Source organism: Suillus clintonianus (genome assembly GCF_016758775.1).
Source record: "Suillus clintonianus strain FC179 chromosome Unknown DEU56scaffold_1, whole genome shotgun sequence".
Lineage (NCBI taxonomy): Eukaryota > Fungi > Basidiomycota > Agaricomycetes > Boletales > Suillaceae > Suillus > Suillus clintonianus.
Genome location: NW_024539225.1, coordinates 697,967 through 721,708, shown reverse-complemented (window position 1 = coordinate 721,708; position 23,742 = coordinate 697,967). Strand labels below are relative to the sequence as shown.

General features: G+C 48.6%; 10 protein-coding genes across 10 annotated transcripts; 3 read left to right on the top strand and 7 right to left on the bottom strand.

Annotated features, from left to right (window-relative positions):
- The first annotated feature begins 18 nt into the window (after positions 1 to 18).
- On the top strand, positions 19 to 4,369 carry DEU56DRAFT_763573 (uncharacterized protein). Its single transcript, XM_041350828.1, has 9 exons — positions 19 to 856; positions 992 to 1,107; positions 1,167 to 2,533; positions 2,586 to 2,722; positions 2,778 to 2,822; positions 2,881 to 3,237; positions 3,289 to 3,461; positions 3,514 to 4,039; positions 4,131 to 4,369. The coding sequence occupies exons 1-9, from the start codon at positions 392 to 394 to the stop codon at positions 4,149 to 4,151; spliced, it is 3,207 nt and encodes a 1,068-aa protein (XP_041215679.1). The 5' UTR covers positions 19 to 391; the 3' UTR covers positions 4,152 to 4,369.
- On the bottom strand, positions 4,370 to 9,231 carry DEU56DRAFT_763562 (uncharacterized protein). The gene is made up of 23 exons (XM_041350827.1): positions 8,721 to 9,231; positions 8,564 to 8,655; positions 8,462 to 8,500; positions 8,333 to 8,410; positions 8,155 to 8,282; positions 8,021 to 8,105; positions 7,876 to 7,971; positions 7,746 to 7,813; positions 7,372 to 7,689; positions 7,211 to 7,324; positions 7,087 to 7,164; positions 6,976 to 7,035; positions 6,688 to 6,912; positions 6,551 to 6,638; positions 6,309 to 6,497; positions 6,162 to 6,261; positions 6,006 to 6,113; positions 5,811 to 5,953; positions 5,619 to 5,759; positions 5,303 to 5,571; positions 5,134 to 5,250; positions 4,823 to 5,075; positions 4,370 to 4,773 (listed from the first exon to the last, which is right to left on the bottom strand). The coding sequence occupies exons 1-23, from the start codon at positions 9,106 to 9,108 to the stop codon at positions 4,444 to 4,446; spliced, it is 3,507 nt and encodes a 1,168-aa protein (XP_041215678.1). The 5' UTR covers positions 9,109 to 9,231; the 3' UTR covers positions 4,370 to 4,443.
- Positions 9,232 to 9,292: 61 nt separating this feature from the next.
- On the top strand, positions 9,293 to 11,854 carry DEU56DRAFT_763556 (Gaa1-like protein). The gene is made up of 11 exons (XM_041350826.1): positions 9,293 to 9,527; positions 9,577 to 9,679; positions 9,728 to 9,822; positions 9,877 to 9,961; positions 10,009 to 10,168; positions 10,224 to 10,325; positions 10,380 to 10,481; positions 10,534 to 10,801; positions 10,852 to 10,923; positions 10,974 to 11,346; positions 11,401 to 11,854. Exons 1-11 carry the CDS (start codon positions 9,415 to 9,417, stop codon positions 11,821 to 11,823), a joined length of 1,896 nt encoding a protein of 631 aa, XP_041215677.1. The 5' UTR covers positions 9,293 to 9,414; the 3' UTR covers positions 11,824 to 11,854.
- On the bottom strand, positions 11,855 to 13,705 carry DEU56DRAFT_763552 (TAFII55 protein conserved region-domain-containing protein). The gene is made up of 6 exons (XM_041350825.1): positions 13,169 to 13,705; positions 12,987 to 13,117; positions 12,788 to 12,937; positions 12,660 to 12,732; positions 12,185 to 12,606; positions 11,855 to 12,134 (listed from the first exon to the last, which is right to left on the bottom strand). Exons 1-6 carry the CDS (start codon positions 13,602 to 13,604, stop codon positions 11,919 to 11,921), a joined length of 1,428 nt encoding a protein of 475 aa, XP_041215676.1. The 5' UTR covers positions 13,605 to 13,705; the 3' UTR covers positions 11,855 to 11,918.
- DEU56DRAFT_763548 (outer mitochondrial membrane transport complex protein-domain-containing protein) lies at positions 13,683 to 15,316 on the bottom strand. The gene is made up of 5 exons (XM_041350824.1): positions 15,085 to 15,316; positions 14,840 to 15,030; positions 14,541 to 14,786; positions 14,413 to 14,489; positions 13,683 to 14,360 (listed from the first exon to the last, which is right to left on the bottom strand). The coding sequence occupies exons 1-5, from the start codon at positions 15,254 to 15,256 to the stop codon at positions 13,862 to 13,864; spliced, it is 1,185 nt and encodes a 394-aa protein (XP_041215675.1). The 5' UTR covers positions 15,257 to 15,316; the 3' UTR covers positions 13,683 to 13,861.
- A 318-nt stretch (positions 15,317 to 15,634) lies between these two features.
- Positions 15,635 to 17,071, bottom strand: DEU56DRAFT_763539 (uncharacterized protein). The gene is made up of 6 exons (XM_041350823.1): positions 16,726 to 17,071; positions 16,493 to 16,673; positions 16,299 to 16,443; positions 16,129 to 16,244; positions 15,936 to 16,078; positions 15,635 to 15,880 (listed from the first exon to the last, which is right to left on the bottom strand). Exons 1-6 carry the CDS (start codon positions 16,849 to 16,851, stop codon positions 15,695 to 15,697), a joined length of 897 nt encoding a protein of 298 aa, XP_041215674.1. The 5' UTR covers positions 16,852 to 17,071; the 3' UTR covers positions 15,635 to 15,694.
- Positions 17,072 to 17,265: 194 nt separating this feature from the next.
- DEU56DRAFT_921260 (Endonuclease/exonuclease/phosphatase) lies at positions 17,266 to 18,938 on the top strand (the record flags this gene model as incomplete). The annotated part of the gene is made up of 7 exons (XM_041358507.1): positions 17,266 to 17,508; positions 17,573 to 17,632; positions 17,680 to 17,761; positions 17,812 to 17,972; positions 18,020 to 18,134; positions 18,159 to 18,413; positions 18,471 to 18,938. The coding sequence occupies 7 exons, from the start codon at positions 17,266 to 17,268 to the stop codon at positions 18,593 to 18,595; spliced, it is 1,041 nt and encodes a 346-aa protein (XP_041215673.1). The 3' UTR covers positions 18,596 to 18,938.
- On the bottom strand, positions 18,471 to 20,085 carry DEU56DRAFT_921250 (uncharacterized protein; the record flags this gene model as incomplete). The annotated part of the gene is made up of 8 exons (XM_041358506.1): positions 18,471 to 18,792; positions 18,848 to 18,958; positions 19,014 to 19,110; positions 19,165 to 19,335; positions 19,391 to 19,445; positions 19,505 to 19,592; positions 19,639 to 19,901; positions 19,953 to 20,085. 8 exons carry the CDS (start codon positions 20,080 to 20,082, stop codon positions 18,706 to 18,708), a joined length of 1,002 nt encoding a protein of 333 aa, XP_041215672.1. The 3' UTR covers positions 18,471 to 18,705.
- Positions 20,086 to 20,128: 43 nt separating this feature from the next.
- DEU56DRAFT_845189 (Snf7-domain-containing protein) lies at positions 20,129 to 21,813 on the bottom strand. Its single transcript, XM_041355118.1, has 5 exons — positions 21,501 to 21,813; positions 21,018 to 21,443; positions 20,841 to 20,968; positions 20,617 to 20,785; positions 20,129 to 20,559 (listed from the first exon to the last, which is right to left on the bottom strand). Exons 1-5 carry the CDS (start codon positions 21,807 to 21,809, stop codon positions 20,203 to 20,205), a joined length of 1,389 nt encoding a protein of 462 aa, XP_041215671.1. The 5' UTR covers positions 21,810 to 21,813; the 3' UTR covers positions 20,129 to 20,202.
- A 1-nt stretch (position 21,814) lies between these two features.
- Positions 21,815 to 23,255, bottom strand: DEU56DRAFT_763529 (NADP-dependent oxidoreductase domain-containing protein). Its single transcript, XM_041350822.1, has 5 exons — positions 23,142 to 23,255; positions 22,575 to 23,071; positions 22,281 to 22,519; positions 22,104 to 22,224; positions 21,815 to 22,048 (listed from the first exon to the last, which is right to left on the bottom strand). Exons 2-5 carry the CDS (start codon positions 23,055 to 23,057, stop codon positions 22,025 to 22,027), a joined length of 867 nt encoding a protein of 288 aa, XP_041215670.1. The 5' UTR covers positions 23,058 to 23,071; positions 23,142 to 23,255; the 3' UTR covers positions 21,815 to 22,024.
- Between the last annotated feature and the right edge of the window lie 487 nt (positions 23,256 to 23,742).

Below are 23,742 nucleotides of genomic sequence, written 5' to 3'. Positions count from 1 at the left end.
ACAGTTTAATCGTGACATTGACAAGGTCGCTGTGCATGCAATCTGTGGCATGTTCTTCACTTTCTTGTGTCCAGCTAGCGTATACGTCCATTGCCATAACCCCGGTCTTTCATCCTCTTAAAACCCTCTCTATTCCGTCCAGAATACCACTGACAGTCCGTAGCTTAAAATTCGGCCAGTCTGTAGCATTTCGGAACAACAATCGCAATCTTTGTGTTCAAGCTTGACCTTGCTTGCTTTTGGACGCTCTTGTCGCCCGTACCCTTTTTTCCTATAGAAAATCACACTTTGATCTTCTTTTCTCTCTATAACTTCTGGCAGTAGTCTTCCATAACGGATCTCCCAGGAACTTTCCTGTCAGCACTGGGTCCGAAGCTCTTTTCCTTGATCAATGATGCCCCTTCATGATACCCGGGACCCAAATGTTCAGATGGATACTACCTCCCTCCAATCGCCTTCGAATACCCTTTCTCTAGCTTACCCAGCTCTCGTTCCTCAACGCCCTGAGGATCCTCTCATACAAAATACCATCTCTCATACTTCGCGTGACGCTATTTCCATCTTCCAACGACCGGTCGACCCTAACGCTCTACACCTGTCACTTGCAGATACCTCTCCTTCCTCCGCCGCAATACACTCAATGGACGTACTTGACGCACCCACATCATCCCGCGCACCAGCACCTGGCTTTATTTCTGATTTTCCTCGTCAAAATATCTCATACGCCGCACTGTCTCGGATGGATAGTCATCTCGCCCTTCACTCCCCTCAAAGCACGACCTCCGGCTCCAGTGGCCCTTCATCCGCCGCCCATGGTGTGTCATCTGCATATACCATGAATACCTCGTCCATCATGGTTAGTGGACAGCCCGTAATTCAATCTGTGCATGCTGGGGTGTTGGATTCTTCTGGGTCTCCAGGGGCTTTGAATAGTTCAGCTTCTGAGCTGGCATTTCCCCCTTTAAACAATGGCTCATCAAAGCCGACACAGGACTCAGGTTTTATTTTCCCGCCCCCAGACGTGCCAGATTCGTTCAATGGGCGCGATAGCTCGCCAGAGACACCCGGCGACTCACACCTGCTGGTCGTCGGAGACATACTTAAATCGTAAGTTCTCATATCTTCCGCTTCACGCCTAAGAATAATTGTGTCGGCTGAAAATGCAGTATTGCGCATACCGCGCAATCAGCAAGTACAGCATGTTCTCGTGGTCAGGGTCTTGAGGCCAACGTCAGGATTGATGAACTCAAGAAGACTATTACACTAGTCTCCGAGCTTATTGCTGCCACAAAAATTGCGGATACTCCAGCCATATCACGCAATCCTTCACCTCGACGATTTTCTGTGTTGGGTGCAAAGTCTAGCGTTTCCCCGTCCTTACACGGCGCAGTTACTTTAACGCAAGAGCAAATGGGGTCGGGGATGCACTTTGCCTCTGCAGCAGACATAGGTACTATGGATGGTCAAAGTAATGGTGATATTTCAGACATGTCTCGAAAACGCTGCGCTTCTTCGATGGCCGGAGACCGTGTTATCAAGGCGCCAAAGCGTGAGCCGCAAGAAGACACGCCACTTCATATTATCCCTCCACCAGTGTCCAACCAATCGTCTTTCTCTTCTGCTGTTGCGGCCCCCATGACTGACATACGATCCGCGGCTTCATATGTTCCGGCAAACGCGTCTGCAGATTCAACTTCCCAACCGACAAGTTCCGCAGGTCAACCTCCCCTAGCAGGGTATGGTTTAATTTCACATCAACCGCCCGCCGCATCCATGAGCTATTCGATACCCGGATCATCAGCACAGCCTCCCTCATCTACGGACTTCATTTCAACGTCGCCGCTATCGACGACTATGCCTCATTCTGCTCATTTCCCCCCTCCCCCCACCGTCCGGACCTCGTGGTCGGACGGCGCTGCAACATTACCTCATCGTAGCCATCAGCATTCACTTTCGGGAAGTTCCCTCAACGCCGGCATCAATTTTCATTCGATACCCAACACTGGCTCGTCTCTCGGACCACTACCATTTTCAACAACCGGAACATTCCCTTCATCATCTTCACAGCCACGATCTCTCACGAATTCCGGAACGGGCATCACCCCGCCGATTGGCAGAGTTTCACGATCCGGCTCTTTCACGACTGGCAATCCAAATCCATTCGCATTTGGAATATCCGAGGTAAACCCCTCCAATGCCCTTGATTTTTTGCATTCAGCACAGCATCCTACTGCACAATCACTTGGGTCGCATAGTCCAACTTCATCTCTTGACGGAGAACACGACGAGTCCGATGTCGGTTCGCATTCACACAGTCCCCCTGAGTCCTCAGGACCAAGAACTTCTCACCATTCAAGTTCATCTCGCAATGTTACGGGGCATGATGCTCGTTCAGGTCATCTCGTTACACGACAATCTGCAGAAAACCTGTCTCCGACATCAGCGCAAGGGCACAGCAACGAAGTTCCGCAAGAGTATCGTGCGGAAGTTGACCGTATCTTCTTCGAGTTCTTGAACAGTATCTGTTCAAATCGTGAGGATTTTTTCCGTATCAATTCTACTATTATTGATGCCTTTCCTTGCAGTGGATGCTACCGATGCGAAAGGGGAGCCGATACATCAGACATTAATGGCAAAGAAAATGCAACGTCTAGATGAGTCACCTGATTTTCGACCATTTAAATTCCGGATACAGGCTTTCACAAATGCATTTTTGGAAGAGGTGCGTATCTTTTGAAAGACACGAGGCGATCGATGAGATATTGACGCCCATGCAGTTGGCCAAACAAGGTTACCCAGAAGAGAAAATTCCAATGAAGAAGGCCAGCCCATGAGATCGATCATCTGATGATAGACTGACTGAACCTTGATTTCTTGCAGATCCGCAATTACCTCTGGAACCAACCGTACATCTCGCGTTTCAACGAGGATGGTAAAAAGACGAAGTCCAAGGGTAATCATATATGGAACATAGACGCAAAGAAGAGCCCTCATGATGGCACTTGGACCTTTCGCCCTTTTCATCGGAAAGTGGCTGGCTCGCCGCCTGGTGTTGCTTACGTTGGCCTTCGGTGGTCTTGGGCACCTCGTATATGGGATCCACAGGCGTCGCGATCGAACCTTATAGTTACGTACGGTTCGCCGTCCCTCCCATCCTGGCTATTTTGGGAAGACGATGTGCTGTCAGGAACGCCACCCCCAGAAGCAGAGAGCTGTGACATCACGGTTGTAGCCCGTGTACGTTTCATCTGTGTGGACGTCCATTATTATCTAACGCCAGCGGCGTAGTATGTTCAAGATGGGCAAGAAGAGTTGCTGACGCAGACCTTCCATCTTAATATTGTGCCTGTCTCAAACCTTGACACCTCGTTCTCTGCCTCGCGTCGCGGTTCGATGAATGGGGAGATGCACAAGCCACGTCGGGTGGCAAGTGATTCCACAGTTCCTCAGACATCTCCCAGGTCAGTGCCAGTTTGCATTTAAGGTCGTCCACTCTCACGCATTCCTATCTAGGACGTTAAGGTCCCAACCATCCTCTGGTCTGGTGTCACCCGTTGCCACGCGTGATGCGCAAGTAATTCAGGTGCTGCAGTCAGCTGCTCAGCGTGTCGCTCAAGAAGCTCAGTCTCAAATCATCTCTTCCGCGACACAAGGCGAGCACGGCCCTGAGCTGCAGGCTCTCGCTAAGCAACAGCATGTGTTGACAATTACCGCACAAGCATTCGACCAGGAAGTGACTGGTCAACAAAGGTCGGAGATTGGCCCACAGGCAACTACTGCTTTAGCAGCAGCGGCACAACAGGTCGTCTTTCAGGCTGCACGCCAAGTAGTTGCGGATCGCTCTGCCGCTGTTGCGAGTCAGATCTCCGCGGGTTTCACCCCCTCGCCTGATGCTGCTACACAAGTGACTGTCAATGAAGTGTCGGTTGCTACGCAATCAGCCGTTGCACAGGCTGTCGAAATCACTGGACCGTTGTCAAACGAGGTTGACGTCCTGATGACGGCAAGTTCCTTGTTGCAGCAGCAGATTAGAGCTCCAGTAAGTCCACTTTCAGCGATGCTCGATTCCGCTCAACGATCAATACCCATGAACTCTCTGCACTCCCACTCTGCTGGCACACTACCTCTAGGCTCTTATTCATCAGCCATGACCACGCAATCCAATGTTGGTGTCGTTCATTATACATCTACCATGTCTTCTGGTAGCATGTCAGACTTTGGCCAACTATCATGATCCTCCGCATATCTCCTTTAGGGCTTTGGGACTCATTTATGTGCCTTTGGGTTATCTGCTTATCTCACTTGCTTCATCATCTCCTATAGAATTCGGCACGGCATTCAATCATTATCGTGACTCGAGAATGTAAAAGAGGGTCGATTAAGCATTATCTGTACTTCTATATGATACTGAGACATCACGTCCTTCAAAGCTTCAAATTATGGTCACACATCCTGCACTGCTGACTGTTGCGAGGGTTCTGCGAGTAAGTGCATCTCCACTTCAGAGCTCACAACAGCATCTGCAGTGACGGTTGGATGTGACGAAGCCAGCAGTGTACCACCGAAACCTCGCTCTTCCTTGCGCCTTTTCTTTGCACGACTGACATCATCTGATGTTGCATTCTCGTCATCTTCTTCTGCCTCTTCGCGAAGGTCGAGGACATCGTTGATGAGAAGTCCAAGAGTCGCAACAGTGACTGTATTATCATCAAGATCCTGGCCGCAGTGGGACAGTCGTTGACAAATTGTTGGGATCTTGAGCGCTTCTTGTAGCTATGACGAAAGTCAAGGGACGATCAACGCCAAAAAGACAGGCACTTACCATCACTTTGATGTCCTTCACCGTAGTCGATTTGGTGACAGTAATCCGTTTCTTCTCCACACCATCCTTAGATTCACGTATCCGCTTTGACTGCCGCGTACCAAAGGTCCTATGAGATCCATATGTCATCTGATGAGGCTGACCGTTCTCCTCGGGTTTATGTATTTTGTGCTCTTGTGTCATGACATCCTTGGATGCGTTTTTCCCACTCAATAGCCGGACAGTAATCTCGGCAAAATCGTAGTTAGACCGCCTGCGCGGGGTATCAGTATTGAGATATGACAGGAGCTGGATTGATCAGGAGTGCATACCTCTTTGAACGACAGTCATGACACACGGGGATATCGTGCTCAAACTTCGTGTCAAATACGTTTGGTGGATTTTCGACAAGTTTCTTCTCCAGTGTGATGGTGGAGCTACAAGGATACCTATAATCGGAACAATCAATGAGACATATTGTGACGTCCAAGTACTACACACATATCTGCTAGCAGCCTCCACTCTGTCATTTGTACGACCGCAATAGACGTGTCCCAATCGTTCGGACAATTAGGATCGAAAACAAGGTGCCCATGCTCACACAGGAATTGTGAATTATCAACTCTTTCGGGCCGTGGTCCTTCTGTTGGCCGAGTGACCCACTTTCTCCACAAACGCACGAAGTGTGCAGGCAGGATAGCACAAGGGACATTCTCGAGGAGCAGAGTGTTTCCTGTTAGAGCGTTGTCATGCATGTGACGCAGCCGTGCCTGGACCATGTGAGTCGCCGAACTCATCAAGCCTATTTTCAACACACCTTCTCGTCTTCAGCTTTCCTCCGTAGCTCACGCTTGTCTTCCCTGGACATATTGATGGTTGCCTCACAAATAGCGCAGAGCTCCTCCTGAGTTGAGCGTGGTACCCACTGAGGGAACAAGCCTTTAATGATCTCACCAGCCTTGTGACCGTGTTTAACAATACTGTCCGCCCGCGAGATGAATAGAACTACCTTAGTGGATATGCTTTTTCGTGCTGTGGACACCAGCGACAATTGACTATGTTCGCACACTACATGCCCAAGATACTCTGGGGCGTCGGGTGGCGCATCTCCTTGCAGCGGCATGTGCATTTTGGGCTTCTGCAGTCGCCAGTCTGTGGACAAAATCAACAACGTACTGCATAGCTATCATACGACAATGCGTACCTTTGAGCCAAATCTTGGATATCCAGTAGCCTACTTGATCAGGAGTTTCATCACAAACTGCATCGAACTGCGCTACCAGCTGAGGATGTTTGACTTGATACAGTTTTTCTATTGGGCAATGAGGCAAGATCGCGGAAAAATTAGACTCGAACTTGCCTATAAATGACTCCCTGACACAAATCTCACAAACGTCATGCACCTGGCATACTGGAGAAATTTCAGACTCGCCGAACTCAGCGAGCTTCTCATAGGCGCTCTAAAAATTGTATTAGAACTGCGCAGGAGACTGCTTAACGAGCTCACAGCAGAGACACGCTTCATATTGTTAGCTCTTTGAGGGTCCAGGAAGTCGTGCTGGCAAAGGATGTCTGACATTGGCAATATCTCTAGCGTGGACTCTGGTTCCTCTGCGGCCTTAGATTTGGTTTTCCGCTTGATGAGAGGCTTGGACAGCCATCGTTCTAGAGCTTGACGACTTATCATGACAGAGTCCTGGGAGCGATCATAAATAACGCGCGAACATGTAATTGGAAGAAATCAAGCACCTCATCTATAGAATTTACGCTCCACGAAGAAAATATGTCTTTCATCTTCTTGAGCAACTCATCAAAATGTTCCCTTGCTTCTTTTTCCCTAAAGCACATGATGAGAAAAAGTCATTTCGAGCATCGAGCTAGCTTGCCTCTTTGCATATGCGTCACAGGCCATGTCATGAGCTGCATTCAGACTATTTACAACCTCCTGAGCGCGTGGGGGAGGGGAAAAACTTCCAGCATCAACCGTCATGTCTCCATGCTCGGATCCTTGGCTAGCAGTAGTCACTGCTGGCCAGATGACGTTGTCTGGGAATGAGACATCCTTGCGAACATAAATAAGCATATAGACATCTTTCGATGAAAATATATCCCTGGACATTTTTGAAAAAGAGACGAAATCAGCGACACACTTTAATGACAAGGGTGTTCAGTACTCAAGACCATGTTGTTTTGCCTCGACAATCTTGGGTTCCGTGGGTGGTGACGAAGTTCTACTAATCAGGGTTCAATAGGACCTTGCCAGTGAAATCATTCGGCGAACTTACTCGACAACTTCATCGTCGCTGTCATCGATCCGCCGCTTTTTCTTTACAGGACGTCCACGCGAATTTCCAGTGCCTCCCCTGCCGCAATCGTTTAGTTCACTTCTTTCGACAATTTTAACCATACTTCTTGGGATTCCCGTTCAGAACGTCAACTATATCGCGACCAGTGTATCTCCTTTCTCCGAGTGAATCAATCTTCGTGACGTTTTCGTCATCAAACTGAAACCATGTATTCGATCTGTACCATCTTCAATACGTCACGCAAACACTTGTCAGGTCACTCACGCGGTATCCAGAACTTGAGCCTCATAGTGACCGTGATATGCACTCGGTCCCTTGTGTAATAGAACGCCTCTGAGCTCATAGATGTTCTTTCTGGCACTCTTGTCGCTACTGACTGTTTTCCGGTCGGCAGCAGAGCCTACAAATTGGTCCATGTTAAGCGTCGTCGGGAACAGAAGATTATGTTTAGACTTCTTGCGCTCCATGGAGGCAAAGTCGTAAACAAATCGTAAGAGGGAGAAATGAAGTACAGGGGGAAGGTTCCGCAACTCAGTATACCGTGTGGCATCCTGGAGAGACTCGCATCTCGAACACAGGTACCTGGTGGAATACGCATGAGTGACATGTTGGAATAAACAATCCACTGCTTTACGAACTTGTTGTCACCAGTGAGTTTCTCGTTCTGTAGAAGAGCAGCAATACGGTCTTCCAGCCGAGCGTTGTTCTGAACGAAAGTTGCATTAGCCTGCGAGAATTCGAGGATGAGTATGTGCGAGTATCAATGACCTCGATATTTATTTCAAGTTCAAGGAAGTCTGTAGACCGCTCAGATTTATTGTGGCAATTGCCGCAAATAGTGCCGTATACTTGCTCCCCTTGGAACTTTAGCGACATGAGTTCATCGGGCACATCAGGCAATGAGAGGATCTACCTGATTAGACACGAGAGATCTTAAAGATGGCGATGACTGTTTCTGAAATTCAGCATCGAGGTGAGACATAAACAGCTTTGAGAACCTGTTTAATTCGTGAGGAAATTATTCAAAATTGACTAATAATGACCAACTCTTGCGCGTCTTGCTGTTCTGAGGTCGAAAGCTTTAAGCTTTCAGCAAGTTTTTCAGGATTGAAGACGTTTTGCGTGCATTCCTGCAATGCAGTAAACGTCACTTGTAACTGAAATATGGGCGAATCCTAGACGCAAGTTTGATTAATATGCACTCATGTGCCATCTGCTCACCGACCTCAAATACGTCCTCTTTATCTTGTGAAGGCTGACACATATAGACACCATTGCGGAAAGCCAGGTCTCGAAACCATACCTTGGCGCTTATTCCAATCAGTTCGAGATGATTAAGTGGAAAGATACCTACTTGAATGAAGGCATTCGCATAGCACGTCGCGCCGAGGTTCTGAATTGTGTATATGAGTATAACTTGTTGTATGATCACAGAGAGCACGGTAGTTTGTTCTACCTTTAAGCCAACGGGAAGTTCGGGATCTCGGGCGTTGAGCACTGGGTTAAACCCTAGGTCAGATGCCTTCAGGAACAATTCCCTGACTTTGTCTAGGTTCATGACATATGTGTTATTCTTGCGATGTAGAAAGTCGCGTTGGCAGATGTACACTCACCTTCGTCTTTCCATGTCTCTTGTCCGAGGTAATTCAAACAATTGGGGTTGTTCTTGCACAACTTCTTACTGCATGGTGGTGGTTCATCATCTGAGATGATAATGACGTCGTCTCCCAGCTCGCCACCTGCGGATTTGCGCTTGGGGACAGGACTACTCTGCTTCTCTGGCTTATGGGCGTACTTGTTGGCACAGAGCGGGTTGTTACTCCTCCTGGAAAGGCCACACGACATAAGACGATGTTCCAAAGTAATCTGAGAGGAGTGGGTGACCTCCGTGCCAACCCAACCCCATGGATCACTGCCAGGCAATTTGCCTCGTTTAAGCTGTTCCCCTGCAGCTAGTCCCTTAGGAGCTGGGGACGAGCGATGTTTGCGCTTCGGAGGCATGACCGGTCAATGAAAGCTGAAAGGCGGATTGGGCTGTAAAGATGATGGAGGGAGAAGAAAGAAACGTGGACGAGTTGAACCCGGAGACAGGGAGGAGCAACTAGACTTCCATAAACTCAAATTATCTGGTTCCGCCGAAGGTTCCGCGCTAACAAACTCAACGACGTTACGTAACTGGTACCCTTTCCTTGAAACCACAGATCGACATGTTTCCTATGTTCTGACTTGTTCATCCCATAAACTTGTCCCTTCTTCACGCGTCTCCCAGATATTTGTGATCATTGACTCCGACTTCACAGTGACTCTATGGACAGAATACGAGGTTTCCTAAGGCGCCCTAAGCCAGACGCGAATGTCGCCAGACTTCGACGGCGACGACAGGCAACTGCCTTGATCCATCGTAATTTAACACAATTGACGTCAGTCTAGTCTTCGCTGTTCACCCGCTCTCTCGTTAAAGTCGTACAGGGTCGCCTTGTTTACCCTCGGATATGCGTGGATGCTGCTTATCCCTATACCGTTGCTCTCCCAAGGAACATACATAGACGAAAATGCGCTCCAGCCTGCGCAAGTACGTGCGCATATCGGGTGCTTACCACATAAGCTAACACAACCACAGGTCAATACATATTGGAACTGGGGCGATGTTCACACAGCAGACTTGCAGTTGTACCAACTGGATGGTATTCGAGAACGAAATCTCACTAGTGAGCAGTATGTCATTCTCCTCTTTCGACTCTCGACTGCCCTGGCTAATGTTATCGACAGGAGAGCGGAATTCTTCAAGACTGAATTCAGTAAGCTCGGCCTTGCTGCTTCCATACAGAACTATACTTTCAGTACCAGCAAAGGGGTGAGTTTTTATTGCTCAGCAGTCAGTTTGTTATAAACAATTGCAAGACTATCTCAGGCAACAATGCGTATGCCGTCATGTCATCGCCTCGAGCCGCTGGAACAGAAGCTATGGTGATTAGTGCATCATGGTTAAGCGCAGCAGGACACGGCGCACTGAATTTACGTGGAACATCTACTATATTATCCCTCGCTGCATTTTTGAAAGGTAGAGTTATCGGGTGACTTCCAAACTCGTGATATACAACATGCTTGCTTGGCAGATTATTCCTTATGGGCGAAAGACATCATCTTTATCATCAGTGACGACTACCTTCATGGAATGCATGCATGGCTGAGTGCATACCATGGTACAATACCGTCAAGTATGTCGTTCCGCGTCTGCTGTGTCAACTTAGCCTTCATTCTCTGTTCACTAGATCTTCATACAGACCCTCTCGAGCACACCTCGGGGGTCATTTGGACTGCTTTGAATATTGACTATAGCAGCCATTCTTTTTCGCACCTCGGCGTCTTCCATGGTGGGTGAAATACCTAACTCTGTATTCTCTAATTGCTCACGGATGCCTACAGAGGGCTTGAACGGACGTCTCCCAAATCAGGACCTCATCAATTCTTTCCGACTTATCTCACATTACACAGGCGGTGTCCCAATGACCGTGTACGATCACCTGGAGCCATCGGATTCTGTCGGGCAGAGCGTCCTTCCGTCATGGGTTCCGGATTTTATTCATCAGAGTCCACAACTTCAGCAATATGGGTATCGCGCGCGGAATGTAGCTCGGCACATCGGCTACCAGGCTCGCGGCATGTGTAGCGGGGTGCATGGCCTAATGCATCAGTAATTCTGTTGTTCTAAGTGGCTTGCAAGGGAATGCTGATTCGATCCAGATTCCGTATCGACGCTATCACCTTGTTCGCCGTTCCAGCAGACGGACCGCATGGGTTCCATGCACTAGGAAGGTGAGTAACCCTAAATATCTATCATTCTCAACTACAGCAAGACCCGCCAGAATCGTCGAGTCTACGCTCAGGACAATGAATAATCTTCTAGAGCGTTTACACGCTTCCTTCTTTTTTTATATCTTAACCAGTCCCGGGACTTTCATGAAGATTGGGATGTTTATCCCAAGCGCCATCGTCGTCAGCGTTGCCATGTTATTTAAAGGGCTTGGCGAGTGGGTGACCGCAGGGTGGATTTACGAAATACCCGAGGCCTCTTTGAAAGGCAACAACGACACTGAAGCGCCTAATCCTGCGAAAGGCACATGGAGAAACAGGCGACGGCCCTTGCTGTCTGCGCTTACTATTGTGGTGGTTACTCATGTATTAGGAGTTCTGGTATTCAACCTGGTTTGCAGTCGACGGTTTGACGAGAATCGATTGGTGAGTTATTTGACCACCTCTTGGTGTTATACGACGACTCCCTCCGCCCCATAGTTTCTCGCGCCAGCTATTTTTGCCGCCGTGTCTATGATACCCCCAGTGCTCTCTCCACTACTTTCGACAAATGCCCCGGAAGCAGCTCCAACTTCAATGCTCCTGAAATCGTCGAATTTGTGCTTAGCATCGACAGTGATATCCATTATGTCCCTACTTAATTTTTCTCTCGCCGCCATACTTGGTATAACTATGGGTGTTCCTCTCGCGACGTCATCCCCATCTTCAAGCACATTGACCTCTCGTTTGCGATATGCTGCTTATTGTGTGCTAGCATGGGGTTGGCTGGTGCTGGTACCTGGAGAGGTAGAAAGCGCGATCTGGAACTGGGAGGTGCTGGGTGTGTGGTTTGCGCCGTTCATATGTATCGTATACGCCCCGCTAGTCATGCAAGCTGGAGTTGTATGCCTACAGGGGTCATGATGATAGATCAATGGCAGCGTAATGTCAGATTACAATGTGCAGGCGATGGAGTGAAAATAGCAAAGCAAACACGGCGCAATAAGTATGCTACCGTATCAACCAATGTCCATTGCAGCATGGTCGTCTGACCCAAATAGATCTCCCATTGTTTGATCTACTTCTTCCTGAGTAGCTCCTTCTGGGTCTGTGTCTGGATCTTCGGGAGCAATACCCTCCCTCTTCCGTCGTTGCCTTTCCTTCATCTCGTCTCTCTGTGCAGCCTTCATCTCAAGGTCAGCTGATAATTTCCGTAGTGCATCCTCAAACCGTTTCTAGAAGCAAAATGAGAATTAGAACATGAAAATAGTGTAAACACAGATACCTTGATCAGGGGATTTGCAGAGCTAGCAATTTCAGTTTGCTTCTTTAACACAGCAGCTTCAAGGTCCCTAATTTCTTCGTTCAACAGCTTCCTCTCCTGTGCCTCTTCGTCGTCGTCCTCATCCTCGTCCTCATCCTCACTTTCATCCTCCTCGTCTTCCTCCTCGTCATCACCTTCACCCTCCTCATCTTCATCACCAAGGGCAAGATCTAGTTCTGCGGCGAGGTCTTCGTCAATGTCACCATCACCTTCATCTTCTTCTGCCTCCTCGGCTTCGCCCTCATCTCCCCCAAAGTCTGGTCCTGGCGTAGGTGCATCGCCTGCCTCCGAGCCAACGACACCAGGTGTAGGTGCATCCATGGGTTCATCCCGTTCAATGAATTCTGAATCGGAAAGATCTGGGTTGACGTTTTCCAGGACATCTAGCCACAGGATATCTCAAAACGGACCCAACTCCAAAGAATGATGATTATACCATATTTGGTCTCTGTAGCAAGTTCATCCGTGGCCAACAGCCGCTCGACAGCCTCCTCCACACTTTCAATAGTCTAGAATGGCAACGTCAGAATTACGTATATGCAAAAGAGCATACGGGGGACGTACCCTCTTGTTAACCCTCTTTCGAAATCGTCGTTTGCGAACTTGGTGCAACGGCGGCGTAATACCGTGTGGCCAGATGAATTCATCAACATTCACATTACGAGATGTTGTGAACGACTCCTCGTTTGGAATGCGGTTTTCAACCACAAGCATCTGCAGGCATGTTAGTGGAAGATACGACAGAACAAGCGAGACAAGTAACCTGACATATATCTGCTACTTTGAACATTTGCTTGTTGTCCAAGGTCTTCTGCGCTTCAATTATACACGGAAGATCGACAAGCTTGAAGGAATACAAGGTATTGGCAATATGGAAGACTCCTCGGCGGGAGTCTGGGTAAAGTAACACTCAGTAAACCGCTGTAACATAAGGAAGCCACTCACCCTTGAATTTAAACCATACATCATTCCCGACTTCTCTGGAGGAAACCATCTTGCGCAACTTTTCACAATCTTCCCCAGGCGGCATGCGGATGACGAATTGTTCTTCAAAAGCAAGATCCTCATCATCTGAGTCCAACTCCCGATCATATGGGCCCAGGAATGACATTCCGGGGGCCTGCGCAGCTGCTTTATCGCTGAGCTTCAGTTTTAGTTTTGGTTGGGGCCGGTTCTTTGCTAATGATGAGCGCGTCGTTCGCTCAAAAGGCTCGGGGGTGCCCCTTAGACGAAGGGTTGTAGCCATTGCATGTTCGGCGGCGGCGCGAAGGGGCCGCGTTCTCTGCGGTTGAGTTGGAGGGGTTGCCTTGGCGCCATTGACGGTAGACGGGCCCGCTTGTTGTTCCTCGTAGTCGTCGACGACTATGAGGTCGTCATCCATGATGTGGTCGATGGGTCCAGACGAAGTCTACTAGTATGTATATCCATTTCCGTCAACACCAGATGTGACGGTGTGAGTCACACAGTGTGACTGATTTACAGGCCCATCCTGCACAATCATGCAACGGAATTTGGATAGAACAACGTGATATCGAGAGGCACAGGAGGCACCGCTGCCATGGTCCTATAGACAAGGCGAGCATCACAATATGAACACAGTGCACCAAGCCGAGCCACAAGCGCAACTAAGATCACTGGCTACTCGTCCCCGTCCCGACTCGGAGCACTTTCTTCTTGTTCTTCATCATCTTCTTGTTCTTCATCCTCTGTAATCGTGACCTCTGTTTCACGTTCCTGGTTAGCCCCATCCCTCTGCACACGTCGAGGTCTCCTGTTGACCCTCACGACGCTGACTTTCATACAGAGTTGAGCGACGTAGCACGCCACGCCGCCTAAAGCAAGCGCGAACCACGTCCATCGCATGCGACGAAAGCGAAGGTCTGCTTCATCCATTTGGCTCTCCTTCGTTTTGGGAGGGTTGCTCAGTGGTCGCGGAATTAACGACAGCAACGACTGTTTTTGTGCAGCAGCGACAAGATACTGCGGTAATTGTGAGATTTCGGTTTGCATATTGCGTGCATGCTCCACGAGTGTCGGGTATGACTCCTCCAGAATACTTCGCATTAGTTGGTCTGGGAATGGCGGATCAAGCAACAGGAGAATATGCGAGGCTAGATAAACGTCAAGAGTCGTGGGCCTAAGAATGAGCTAAGACAACACATAAAGGCAAAAACACTGGTCTTTCTCACCGCTCCCCAAAGAAAAACTTCTGCCCGTTCAGTAACCTCGCATAAAGAGCAAACGACGCCTTCGCTTGCGCAGATACCTGTAAGGTGGTAAACATAAAGACCGTCTAAGCAGACGAAAAGTACTTCACTTTGTCCCGTTCAAACGCGCGCGCATACTCGTCTTTAGGGTCGTCTGTCTTTTGTCGTTTTCCAAAGGAGTCCTTCTCCGGTTCAGAGGCTGACTGTGTCCACAGACCTGCAGCCTCTAAGCGTGGTCGATGCATTTCACGTATACGTCCAGGCACGTAGTAGCGCTGCGGAATCGGAAGCATCGATGCCATTGTAGGGTTTGTGAGTTTCCAGAAGTTGTCATCCAAAGAGTAGAACGAATACGCCTATGGGAATATCAACCATTGAACTACATACATAGGTCATTGTATGGACTCACCACGAGGTCCCCGATATTCACCTCAACATGTGAGCACCACGCGGTTCGATTTGCTCTTTGTGGTGCACTTAAAAACGCGTCGAGGTTCCTTGCACCTGATGTTGTAGACTTTGCCAGCGAGGAAACAAAGGAAATGATGGCTGGGATAGACGACACTGCGGCATGGCCATGAGTGAGGAAGGGAAGCTTTCCTGCAGCGTAGCGCTATGAGATGCAAGTCCCAACAATGAGGTAGACAAACGCACCACTAGGGGACACGTCGGGGTTAGTACATTCTACAACTTCGAATTTTCCTGGAATAGTCAATTGCAGGTAGAAAACTGCTGCAATACATGTGGGGTCAATAGATGGTAAGTTCCATCTAGAAGGCCAAATGTATAATGTGCATAAGGTTGGTTGTATAGCTGCTGCAGACATTATACACTTGTTATACACCCAAGAAGGTTATGTACCCATTTAATTGGCTGGCGTTGTTTGTCAAAGGCTTTAGAATTCAACACGTATACACGAATACAAACACTTCCGCTTTCCTATTGTCCTTCGCCGTTCGGTGATTGCACCACTGATTCTTCCTCAGTAAATTTTAACGCAACGCCTTGCATTATCAGGTTTGCCTGAGGTTGTTTGTAAGTCATGATATTCCGCGAGTGCATGGTTAACTATGATACAGATTCCACATACAAGCACAATCGCTATATCACAACAGAAATATTCTTCAAAAGATAGCAGTTCGATATGATATACCAGACGGCATATCGAAACAAATAACAGAACGAAATAATCTCTTCCTCAAACATTTTTTATCTTGCCCTCATCGGTCCGCTCCATTGAATCTACTCGCGTGCTGTTCGACTGTTAAGACGTACTGTCAGGGCCTTGCATAAACCTCCTTGGGTCTGGTGGAGGACCAACTTGAAAATCCATTAATCCTTCCCCTGGATATTTGTCGTGCCTCCCGCGACCCTTGACGCTTACGGTCCTGACACTGCGTGCAGGCCGCACTTGACCTTGCCCCGGAGATAAGGCATTTAGTTCTGCGCTCTACATGGAAATTGAATAAGTGAGTGGGATGGAACACAAAAACAACCACACTCACATTTGGGTTGGGAGGACTTGGGCTTGGGGTTATTGGTGCGTTCACCAATTGCGCAACGGGTGCGCTGGCGACCCGTCGCTTCTCAGGACGACTTGCTCGCCCATGCACTTCAGCGGATAGGATTCCTTGCGCTATTAACCACTCTAAAACGGATGCTATCAGGACTAATCTTCACAAGGCACTCCAAACTCACCGGGAGACCTGTACCGGAACACAAAGGTAACGTGTGTTTTATTACCGTGCTTGTCGGATGGCTTCACCTTCCACGTCGTGGGTGATTGTTCGTATGTCTTCATCTCCTCGCCGTACCTTATGAAATGTTTGTCAGATACGGAAATATCAACAGACCCCACTCGTGCGCACCCAACACAATGATCGCCAACGTGACTTTGCGCGTTCCAATCTGGAATTTTCTGTAGTGGATTTGCTGGCTTCGACCCCTCCAGCTCGACTTGTTTAACCTTGAGCGTGATGCATCCAGCATCCTGCGTGCTTTGCCCACTTGCACCTGTTGAACATAAGCCTTCGCAATGTACCCAGTGTTTGTCGCGACTCACCTGAGCTTGGGCTCTGTGCAAACACGAACGGTCTTTCTGTTTGCGGACCTGTCCTTACGCCATTCCTGAAGGTCTCGCCCCCGCCCCACAAGAACCGACCGGGAACTACGAATCCATCCAGTGTGATGAACGCGCATGAACGCACTCGTGTGCCCTCGTCTCTCCAGTGCACTGAAAAAGTCTTTGGTGGCATTGGTGAGACGCGTACACATTAGATGAACGGATTGAGATACCTTTCCCGCCTCACTTGGGATCCAACACGAGATTTTGTTCTCCGTCTCGTCGACAGCGACGAGATACTCGGAGATTAGGTTGCCCTCGGAGATTATACATGCGGAGAAGCCACGATAGGTGAGCATGTTGGGTGATGATGATCGCACTCGAGGATGGGGATGATAAACTAATCAAGGATCGAAGGTCGTGCTGCAGAGTATGAAAGCTGGAGGTAGCCTGTTTATAACTGAATCGACACTGATAGCTTTGGCGTAGCTTTTACAAAATAAGTTACAGAGATAAAGCTGCTGCTTGCTTTGTCCTTGGCAAGTTGGAGAAGGCCCAGGCAAATCGGTTTTAAGCACAACGTAACAAATACATTTAAATATGCGCCCACAAGTATGCCCGATTAGGAAACACTGAACATCCACAGGCCACGTGTGGCGTCCATGTCATTGTTATTGTTAGCACGGCGTGGCCTCCACAACTTTGTGCATTGTCCTCGACCAGCTTTATCACCATTTTGCCCGCTTTACGCGTCTTTCTTGACCCTCCAAATAATGCCACCCAAAAAGAAAACCGCAGTAAAGCGTAAAGCGGCATCCGAGTCACCATCGGACAATGAAGCGTCTGCTTCAAAGAAGGCTAAAGTATCGAAAGACTCGTCAGAGCCTACTATTGCCGCCAACGGCCAGCCTACTAACAAAGTACTACCAGTCAACATCAACTTTCCACCTCAGATAGCAGGCACGGTTCGCCTGTCAACGTGGAATATTTGTTCACTTGCATCGGCTTCTAAAAAGGTGCGCAATGAATTTATTGTGCTTGTGCTGGCTTCCTAATCATCTCGATGTTTCATTCCATCAGGGATTTAAATCCTATGTCGAAGCGGAGGATCCAGACATTCTCGTGCTAACAGAGACCAAGGTACGCGTTCTGTTCTAGTCTTAGTCTTGCTAATACTCTCATATTAGGTGAACGAAGTTCCAGTAGACCCGTTCTTAACGTCTCGATTTCCTCATTGTACTTGGGCTATATCTTCCAAGAAGTCATACTGTAAATGGCCTTCATTGGCTCGCCGCTTCGCTCATTTCAACTTGACTCAGCAGGAACAGCCGTGCTCTCCAAACATAAGCCTCTATCTGTGGATACTAAACTTCCGGGACATCCAGACCCAAGTAGTGTCAAAGGTCGTATCGTCACCGTGGAATTTCCTGGTTGTTACATTGTAGCTACATACGCGACGAATGCTGGTCAGGGGCTCAAGGTCGGATCATCAGTTACATGGCGTAGACACTGATTCACCTATCCCAGACTCTGAAGGAGAAGAACACATGGAACGAGCACTTCACCACGCATATACGTGATCTAGACACGAAGAAACCCGTCATATGGATGGGTGACCTCAATGTCGCACCGACCGCAATAGGTGCACGATTCACATTTGACTGAGATTTTGACCCAGTGTATCTTACATTTTCACATTCAGACTTGGCAAATCCAAAGTCAAATTGGAACAAGACACCTGGTTATACAAAGGATGAAACGGAAGCGTTTCAAAATATTCTCGATCCTCCTGAATCTGCTGCTGGAGCTGGCAAATTTGTTGATGTCTGGAGGCAGAATCATCCAGAAGACAAACACTACACATATTTTTCGTACCGTTTTGATTGCCGGACCAAAGGCCTTGGGTGGAGATTGGATATGTGTAAGTTGCCAATCTCTACTAGGCAATTTGTCCTAACATCAGCATCCACCTACACAGTTGTGGTGAGCGAGCGACTAGTGGAAAAGGTCAAGATGTGCGAGATCAGAAGTGAGATCTATGGCGCATCAGACCATGTACCAGTGGTGATGGAAATAGAGAGCAGTATCGTCACGGGAAGCTAAATTCGGCAGCACTCGCGATATGTGCATATTTCTTTCCTTTCGCGCGTCATCGTTCTTAATGAAATACATACAACATAAGGATGATGATATGAACGGGCCAAGAATCGATATCATTCATACTCTCCGAATCGAACATGCCCCGTTTCCTGGGCATGCATTCTCGCGTCCTTCTCACCCTTCAGTCCCTTGCCACAGTCCTGTGCATATTCAATTATCTGTTATGCAGATCATTCGATGAAATTGCCTGCTTACTTCACATTTGAGATCAAACGTTGAAGTGTTGGTATACGCTTTCTTTCCCCGTAGGATAGTAGCTAATTGTTTAGCAGCTGACAGAATTGGATCGTCTTCGTCCGCGGAAATCTATCATCTGAGGTAAATAACCCAGGATGATATGCACGATACTGATGCAGCTCACGATCGGAAAGACAGTCTGGTGCCACTCAGGTGGAGCGTCAGCCATGGGCGCCAATGACGCGGCATCATAATGAATGCCAGAATAGATGACAACGCAACTGCGTACCAGGGCATCAGGACCGGTTCTGAACGAGGGCCACACGGGTGCTTACCGATTGCCTGTGCTCGCCTCTAATGGCGACTCGAAACGATCAACCCTTCCGGTTTCGACATCGATAGATGCAATCTCTGTGCCATAATGCTTAGCGAGGATGCCAAGTTCGATTGCACCTCCCCATGTCGAAGGCTTCAGAATGGTAGCGATGTACGCATCTCGGCTCAAGCTGGAAACTCAAATCAGCTCGGCGTCATAGTGCAGTAGGCAGCGATGTCAGTTACCCCAGAATAGCTTCATTGTAGGTTTCCATGTCTGCTCGGATGCCATCTGCAACGACTTTGTGGGGATCGCAAATCAGTCAACCTGACGGATTCTGAACCTATGCGACGACCGACCTTGCCGTATCTTTTGCGCCTTACGGGCATCTTGCTCAAAAATGAGAGCGATGGACGAAAAAAGACACGAGTTATCATCCGGCACGATCTATGGCGTGTGACAGATAACCGATCATATGAACGCATTGCCTTACCCTGTGCACTAACACACCGTTTGGTGTGTCAACATAGTCTGGACCGCTACTGCTCGATGCGAGCCTGTTTGAATTCGGTTGCGATAGTGGGGCTTGAGCTGGCTGTGAAGATACAGGGTTGGCCTTGGGTGGGGAAGGCGGGGCGCGCGCCGAGCTTGATACGTTCTGGTTCACAATGACCTGATCGCCGGGCTTTAATCCCAGACTCGAAAGCGGAAGCTCCGGGATAATCGTGAGCGATCGTGGTGGGTACCCGGATCTGACTAAAATCACGATTGAATGAGTTTTGTTCCACGCGTTTGCATAGTACATACGTTCTTGCTGCGATGGTGATATTTGTGACGCGCCAAATATCTCCTGCTGGAGGTCTTGAACTAGAGCGTTATCAAGGTCAATTTGCAACGTTGTGACGCCCTTGGGATGTCGCAAACGAATAGGTGCCATTGTTGATGTGCGGGAATGGTGTTAGGGAAAGGAACAAGCTCGACTTGGTGGTCATAAGCTGAGATTGCGTCACGGTCATCAAGTTAGGAACGTTGTATGCTAATTATGGTAAGTGTCCTCTCATGCTGCCTCCGCCGTCCGCCTGGGCGCTGCCTCAGCCTCAACTGGTGCGACTTCTGGGACATGAGCTTCAATACTATGAAGCTTCTCCAAAACCGCCTGCTCAACCGCTCCAGCCCTCTCTTTCTCTACCTCTTCCACTAACGCGTTCAGCTCAGCTTCTAGCTCCGTATCATCTATGCCCGCATCTACCGCAACCATGTCTCCACCCATTCGGATGGCATCGTCTATCTCGCGCGCATCAGCAGTCGATGCCGCAAGTGCATCCATTGTCTCTTCAATCTTGTCGCGTTGAAGGGAGGGGTGGCTAAGGATCGCTTTCAAAGTTGCCGTCGAGCTCTCGTACGTCTTCATAATCTGCACAGGTTGGCCAGTTAGCAACGCGGAAACTACAGAAGAGGAAAGAGAACCGACTTCTATGTCACCCCCAGCCGTCTCGACGCTAATCAATGTTGACTCTAGATTATGAAGTGATCCCAGACGCTTTGAGAGCGAGTCATCCAAATGTTTCTTGAACCGCAGCTCTGCCAGCGCAATTGACTTGCGCTGCTGACGCAGGGCCTTCGAAATATTTGAGGTGGTCCTGGATATATACATGTGTTATTAGATGACGTACTGTAGAAAAACGCGCTCCTTACTGATCAATTTTCTTCTGGATGTTATCGACCTGTTCACGCAGGTTTCTCACTGCCGTCTTGAGCTCAAGAATGCCTCGGTCCACAGCAGTGATTTCCCGGTCATGGTCTGCTGTCACAAATTTAATGACCTCGAAGTAATGTCAGTCAGCAGGCAAGATACACGACCAAAACACCTACATCGCCGATCTGTACAACCACGCGTCTTTCTCGTTCGAGGTGTTTGATCAGGACTTTTGTGTCTATCTCGCTCAGCACAACCCCGGGTAAGACCTTGGCACCAAACTCCTTGCGAAATTCTTCGAATGTGTACAGGTTGTCGGCCGGGCTGATTCCGGTGCCGCCTCGCAGAGTTTCAAGGGTATCAGCAGCCTGTACAACAAGCCCAAGCATGACGTAGTCCCCTTCTATCTTCTTCCACATCTCAGCTTCTGTATAAGAGTCTTCTGAGCGGACTATGTCAAGCTGTTCCATCGCCCACCATAGTGGTTTTCCGACCACGAAGGAAGCAATTCGGTATGGGAGCCAGCCTGGGTCATACATAGACTGCTGTGAAGTAAGAAACTGGGAAAGTGGTATTAGATCGTTATTTCGTCGCATCTCGGCCTTTACTAGTGCAATGTGGTGAGTCGCGAATGATGTAAGAGCTGCCTAAAGACGCACTATGGTGGTTCCGAGTCCGAGAGGCTTGCCAACACCTTCATATCGCAACTTGTCCACCAGAGCTCTTCGTGCTCCTAGGATGAGTTTGTTGCTTGTTCCGTCAGACCCATCGCTTCCCTGCCAACCTCGCGAAATGACATCCTTTAACGTCCCATGCCACCAGTCAACGTAAGCATGGAAGGAAGAAGGATTAGAATGCTTCTGTCTGTGAATATCGGAATACAGCGACTGTAGACGTGATTTTGACGTTGATACATAGGTTGGTAAAGTAGATAGAGCTGGGGATGACATGGTTGTTGGCAAGGCCATGAATGATTTAAAGTAACAGAAAGTCGATTCAATTGTGCTCAAAGTCACGTGATCCACTTCTAGTTAAAACTCCCTACAACTAAGGCATAGATATTTTCTCTCTCTCCTACAACTCTATAGGCTACAAGTGAGATCTCGCTGAACATCTACAATTGTGACCACGTGGAGTGAATTGGGTGGAAATTATTCTAAGTCCTAACTCAACAATCATTGACTTACTCGGTCGGCCAGTTGCCAGGCTGAAAATGCAGGATGAGCAGAAGAATGTAAGTCATCGTCAAATTCTAAACTTACGAAGTATCTTTGGTGAAGTTTTCCTCCAGCATTGTCTATAAGCGCAATCTCCCCGGCTGTAAGTTCCGGCACATTCTCGGTGTCAAGGTATTCCCTGATACGTTCGGCTTTCGAGGAGGTTCTGTGATGATGCAAGCATTAGAAAAAAATCACATCAGTGTGGGGATTAAATCTCACGTCACCACAAGAACGCCTTTCTGTTGAAGCCATTTGTTCAACACCTGACCATCCGACACAGGGGCGCCACGAGTGCTCTCCAAACGAGCGCGGATTTGCTCGATCACAGGGTCTAGTGGGCCACCTTTTCCACGAAAAAGAGGCGACAAACCACCATATGACGACGTGACGATTTTGTATTGTTTGTGAATGGCAAGATTCGGCTCCAACGCTTTCCATACATATGGATGAGCTTCGACCTATCAAATGACCCTTAAATGAGGACTACCACACGGACATGCTTACACAACTAACCTGGTTAACTGCAGGTGGTATAGTGGCAATTTCCAGGATAGTCTTCAGGTGGTCAGCAGTGAAGTTAGAAACTCCAATGGACTTGGTGAGGCCCGCTTTCTGAGCCTCTTCCATGCCTTTCCAAACCTCCTTTAGCTTCCCGACGTGGTTGCTGGCTTGGTGGATAAGGTATAAATCGACATAATCCACTTTCATCTGCCTCAAGGACTCCTGGAGTGCGCTCTTGGGAGTTGCACCAGGCTGCATTTTTCCGAGCTTCGTCGTTATGAAGAGCTCGGATCTGGGCTTGCCAGAAGCTAATATCCCGTCCCCCAACGTGTCCTCATTGGCATAGACTTGCGCACCATCGAGGTGCGTAAAGCCATTGTCGATAGCAAGGCGGATGGCCTCCGCGGCGTCCTTGCCAAAGAGCGCAGTACCAGTGCCGAAAGCCATCCAAGGGACCTGGTGTCCGTCATTCAGAGGGAGTGTAGATATGGTCATTCTAGATGATCGGCCTGCAAAGTGGTTTGAAAGAAGCCCGGTTACTGTGTGATGCTTTAAATCCAGTCTCTCGAAGCACTTTACCAATGAAGCGGATCTCCGTAACATGGCCCACGGGTGTGATGGCGCAATTAAGTTGTACCGTATATACCGCTAGAGGGGATCTTTATCTATGGGGCGGCCCGGCTGGCATGGGGGCACACGCTATTTTAAATATCAATTGTCAGACTCCTGGACGCGTACTGAGGGCGGAATTACGATAGACCAGCCCTAAAGAAAACTGTTTGTTTATTTTAAAGCGGGGCGTGTTTTTCCTCTTCATCTTTTAACAACTCCAGGCGCATGTTTACCACATGTTCGATTGTCTGTATTACTGGCAATCCTTCATCTCCTAGCGCCTCAGATGAGCACGGTTCACCCTTTGGCCGCCCATCCTAGCTTCTTGGATGTATCGGTCACCTGGTGTACCGACAGTTTACTGCCTTCAGATACACAATACAATGTTGCATGGTGACCTCAGATCTACTACATCCCGGACCTAGACCAAATTTATATTTTGCCCAACGAGTCGTTATAGCTAGTTAGCCTCGTTCGAAGTCATCATTAATAGCACGCAAGATCGAGTATCTACACAGTGCAAATGAAAACTACTAGAGATCGTTGTTCTCTACAATATCTCCAGTGT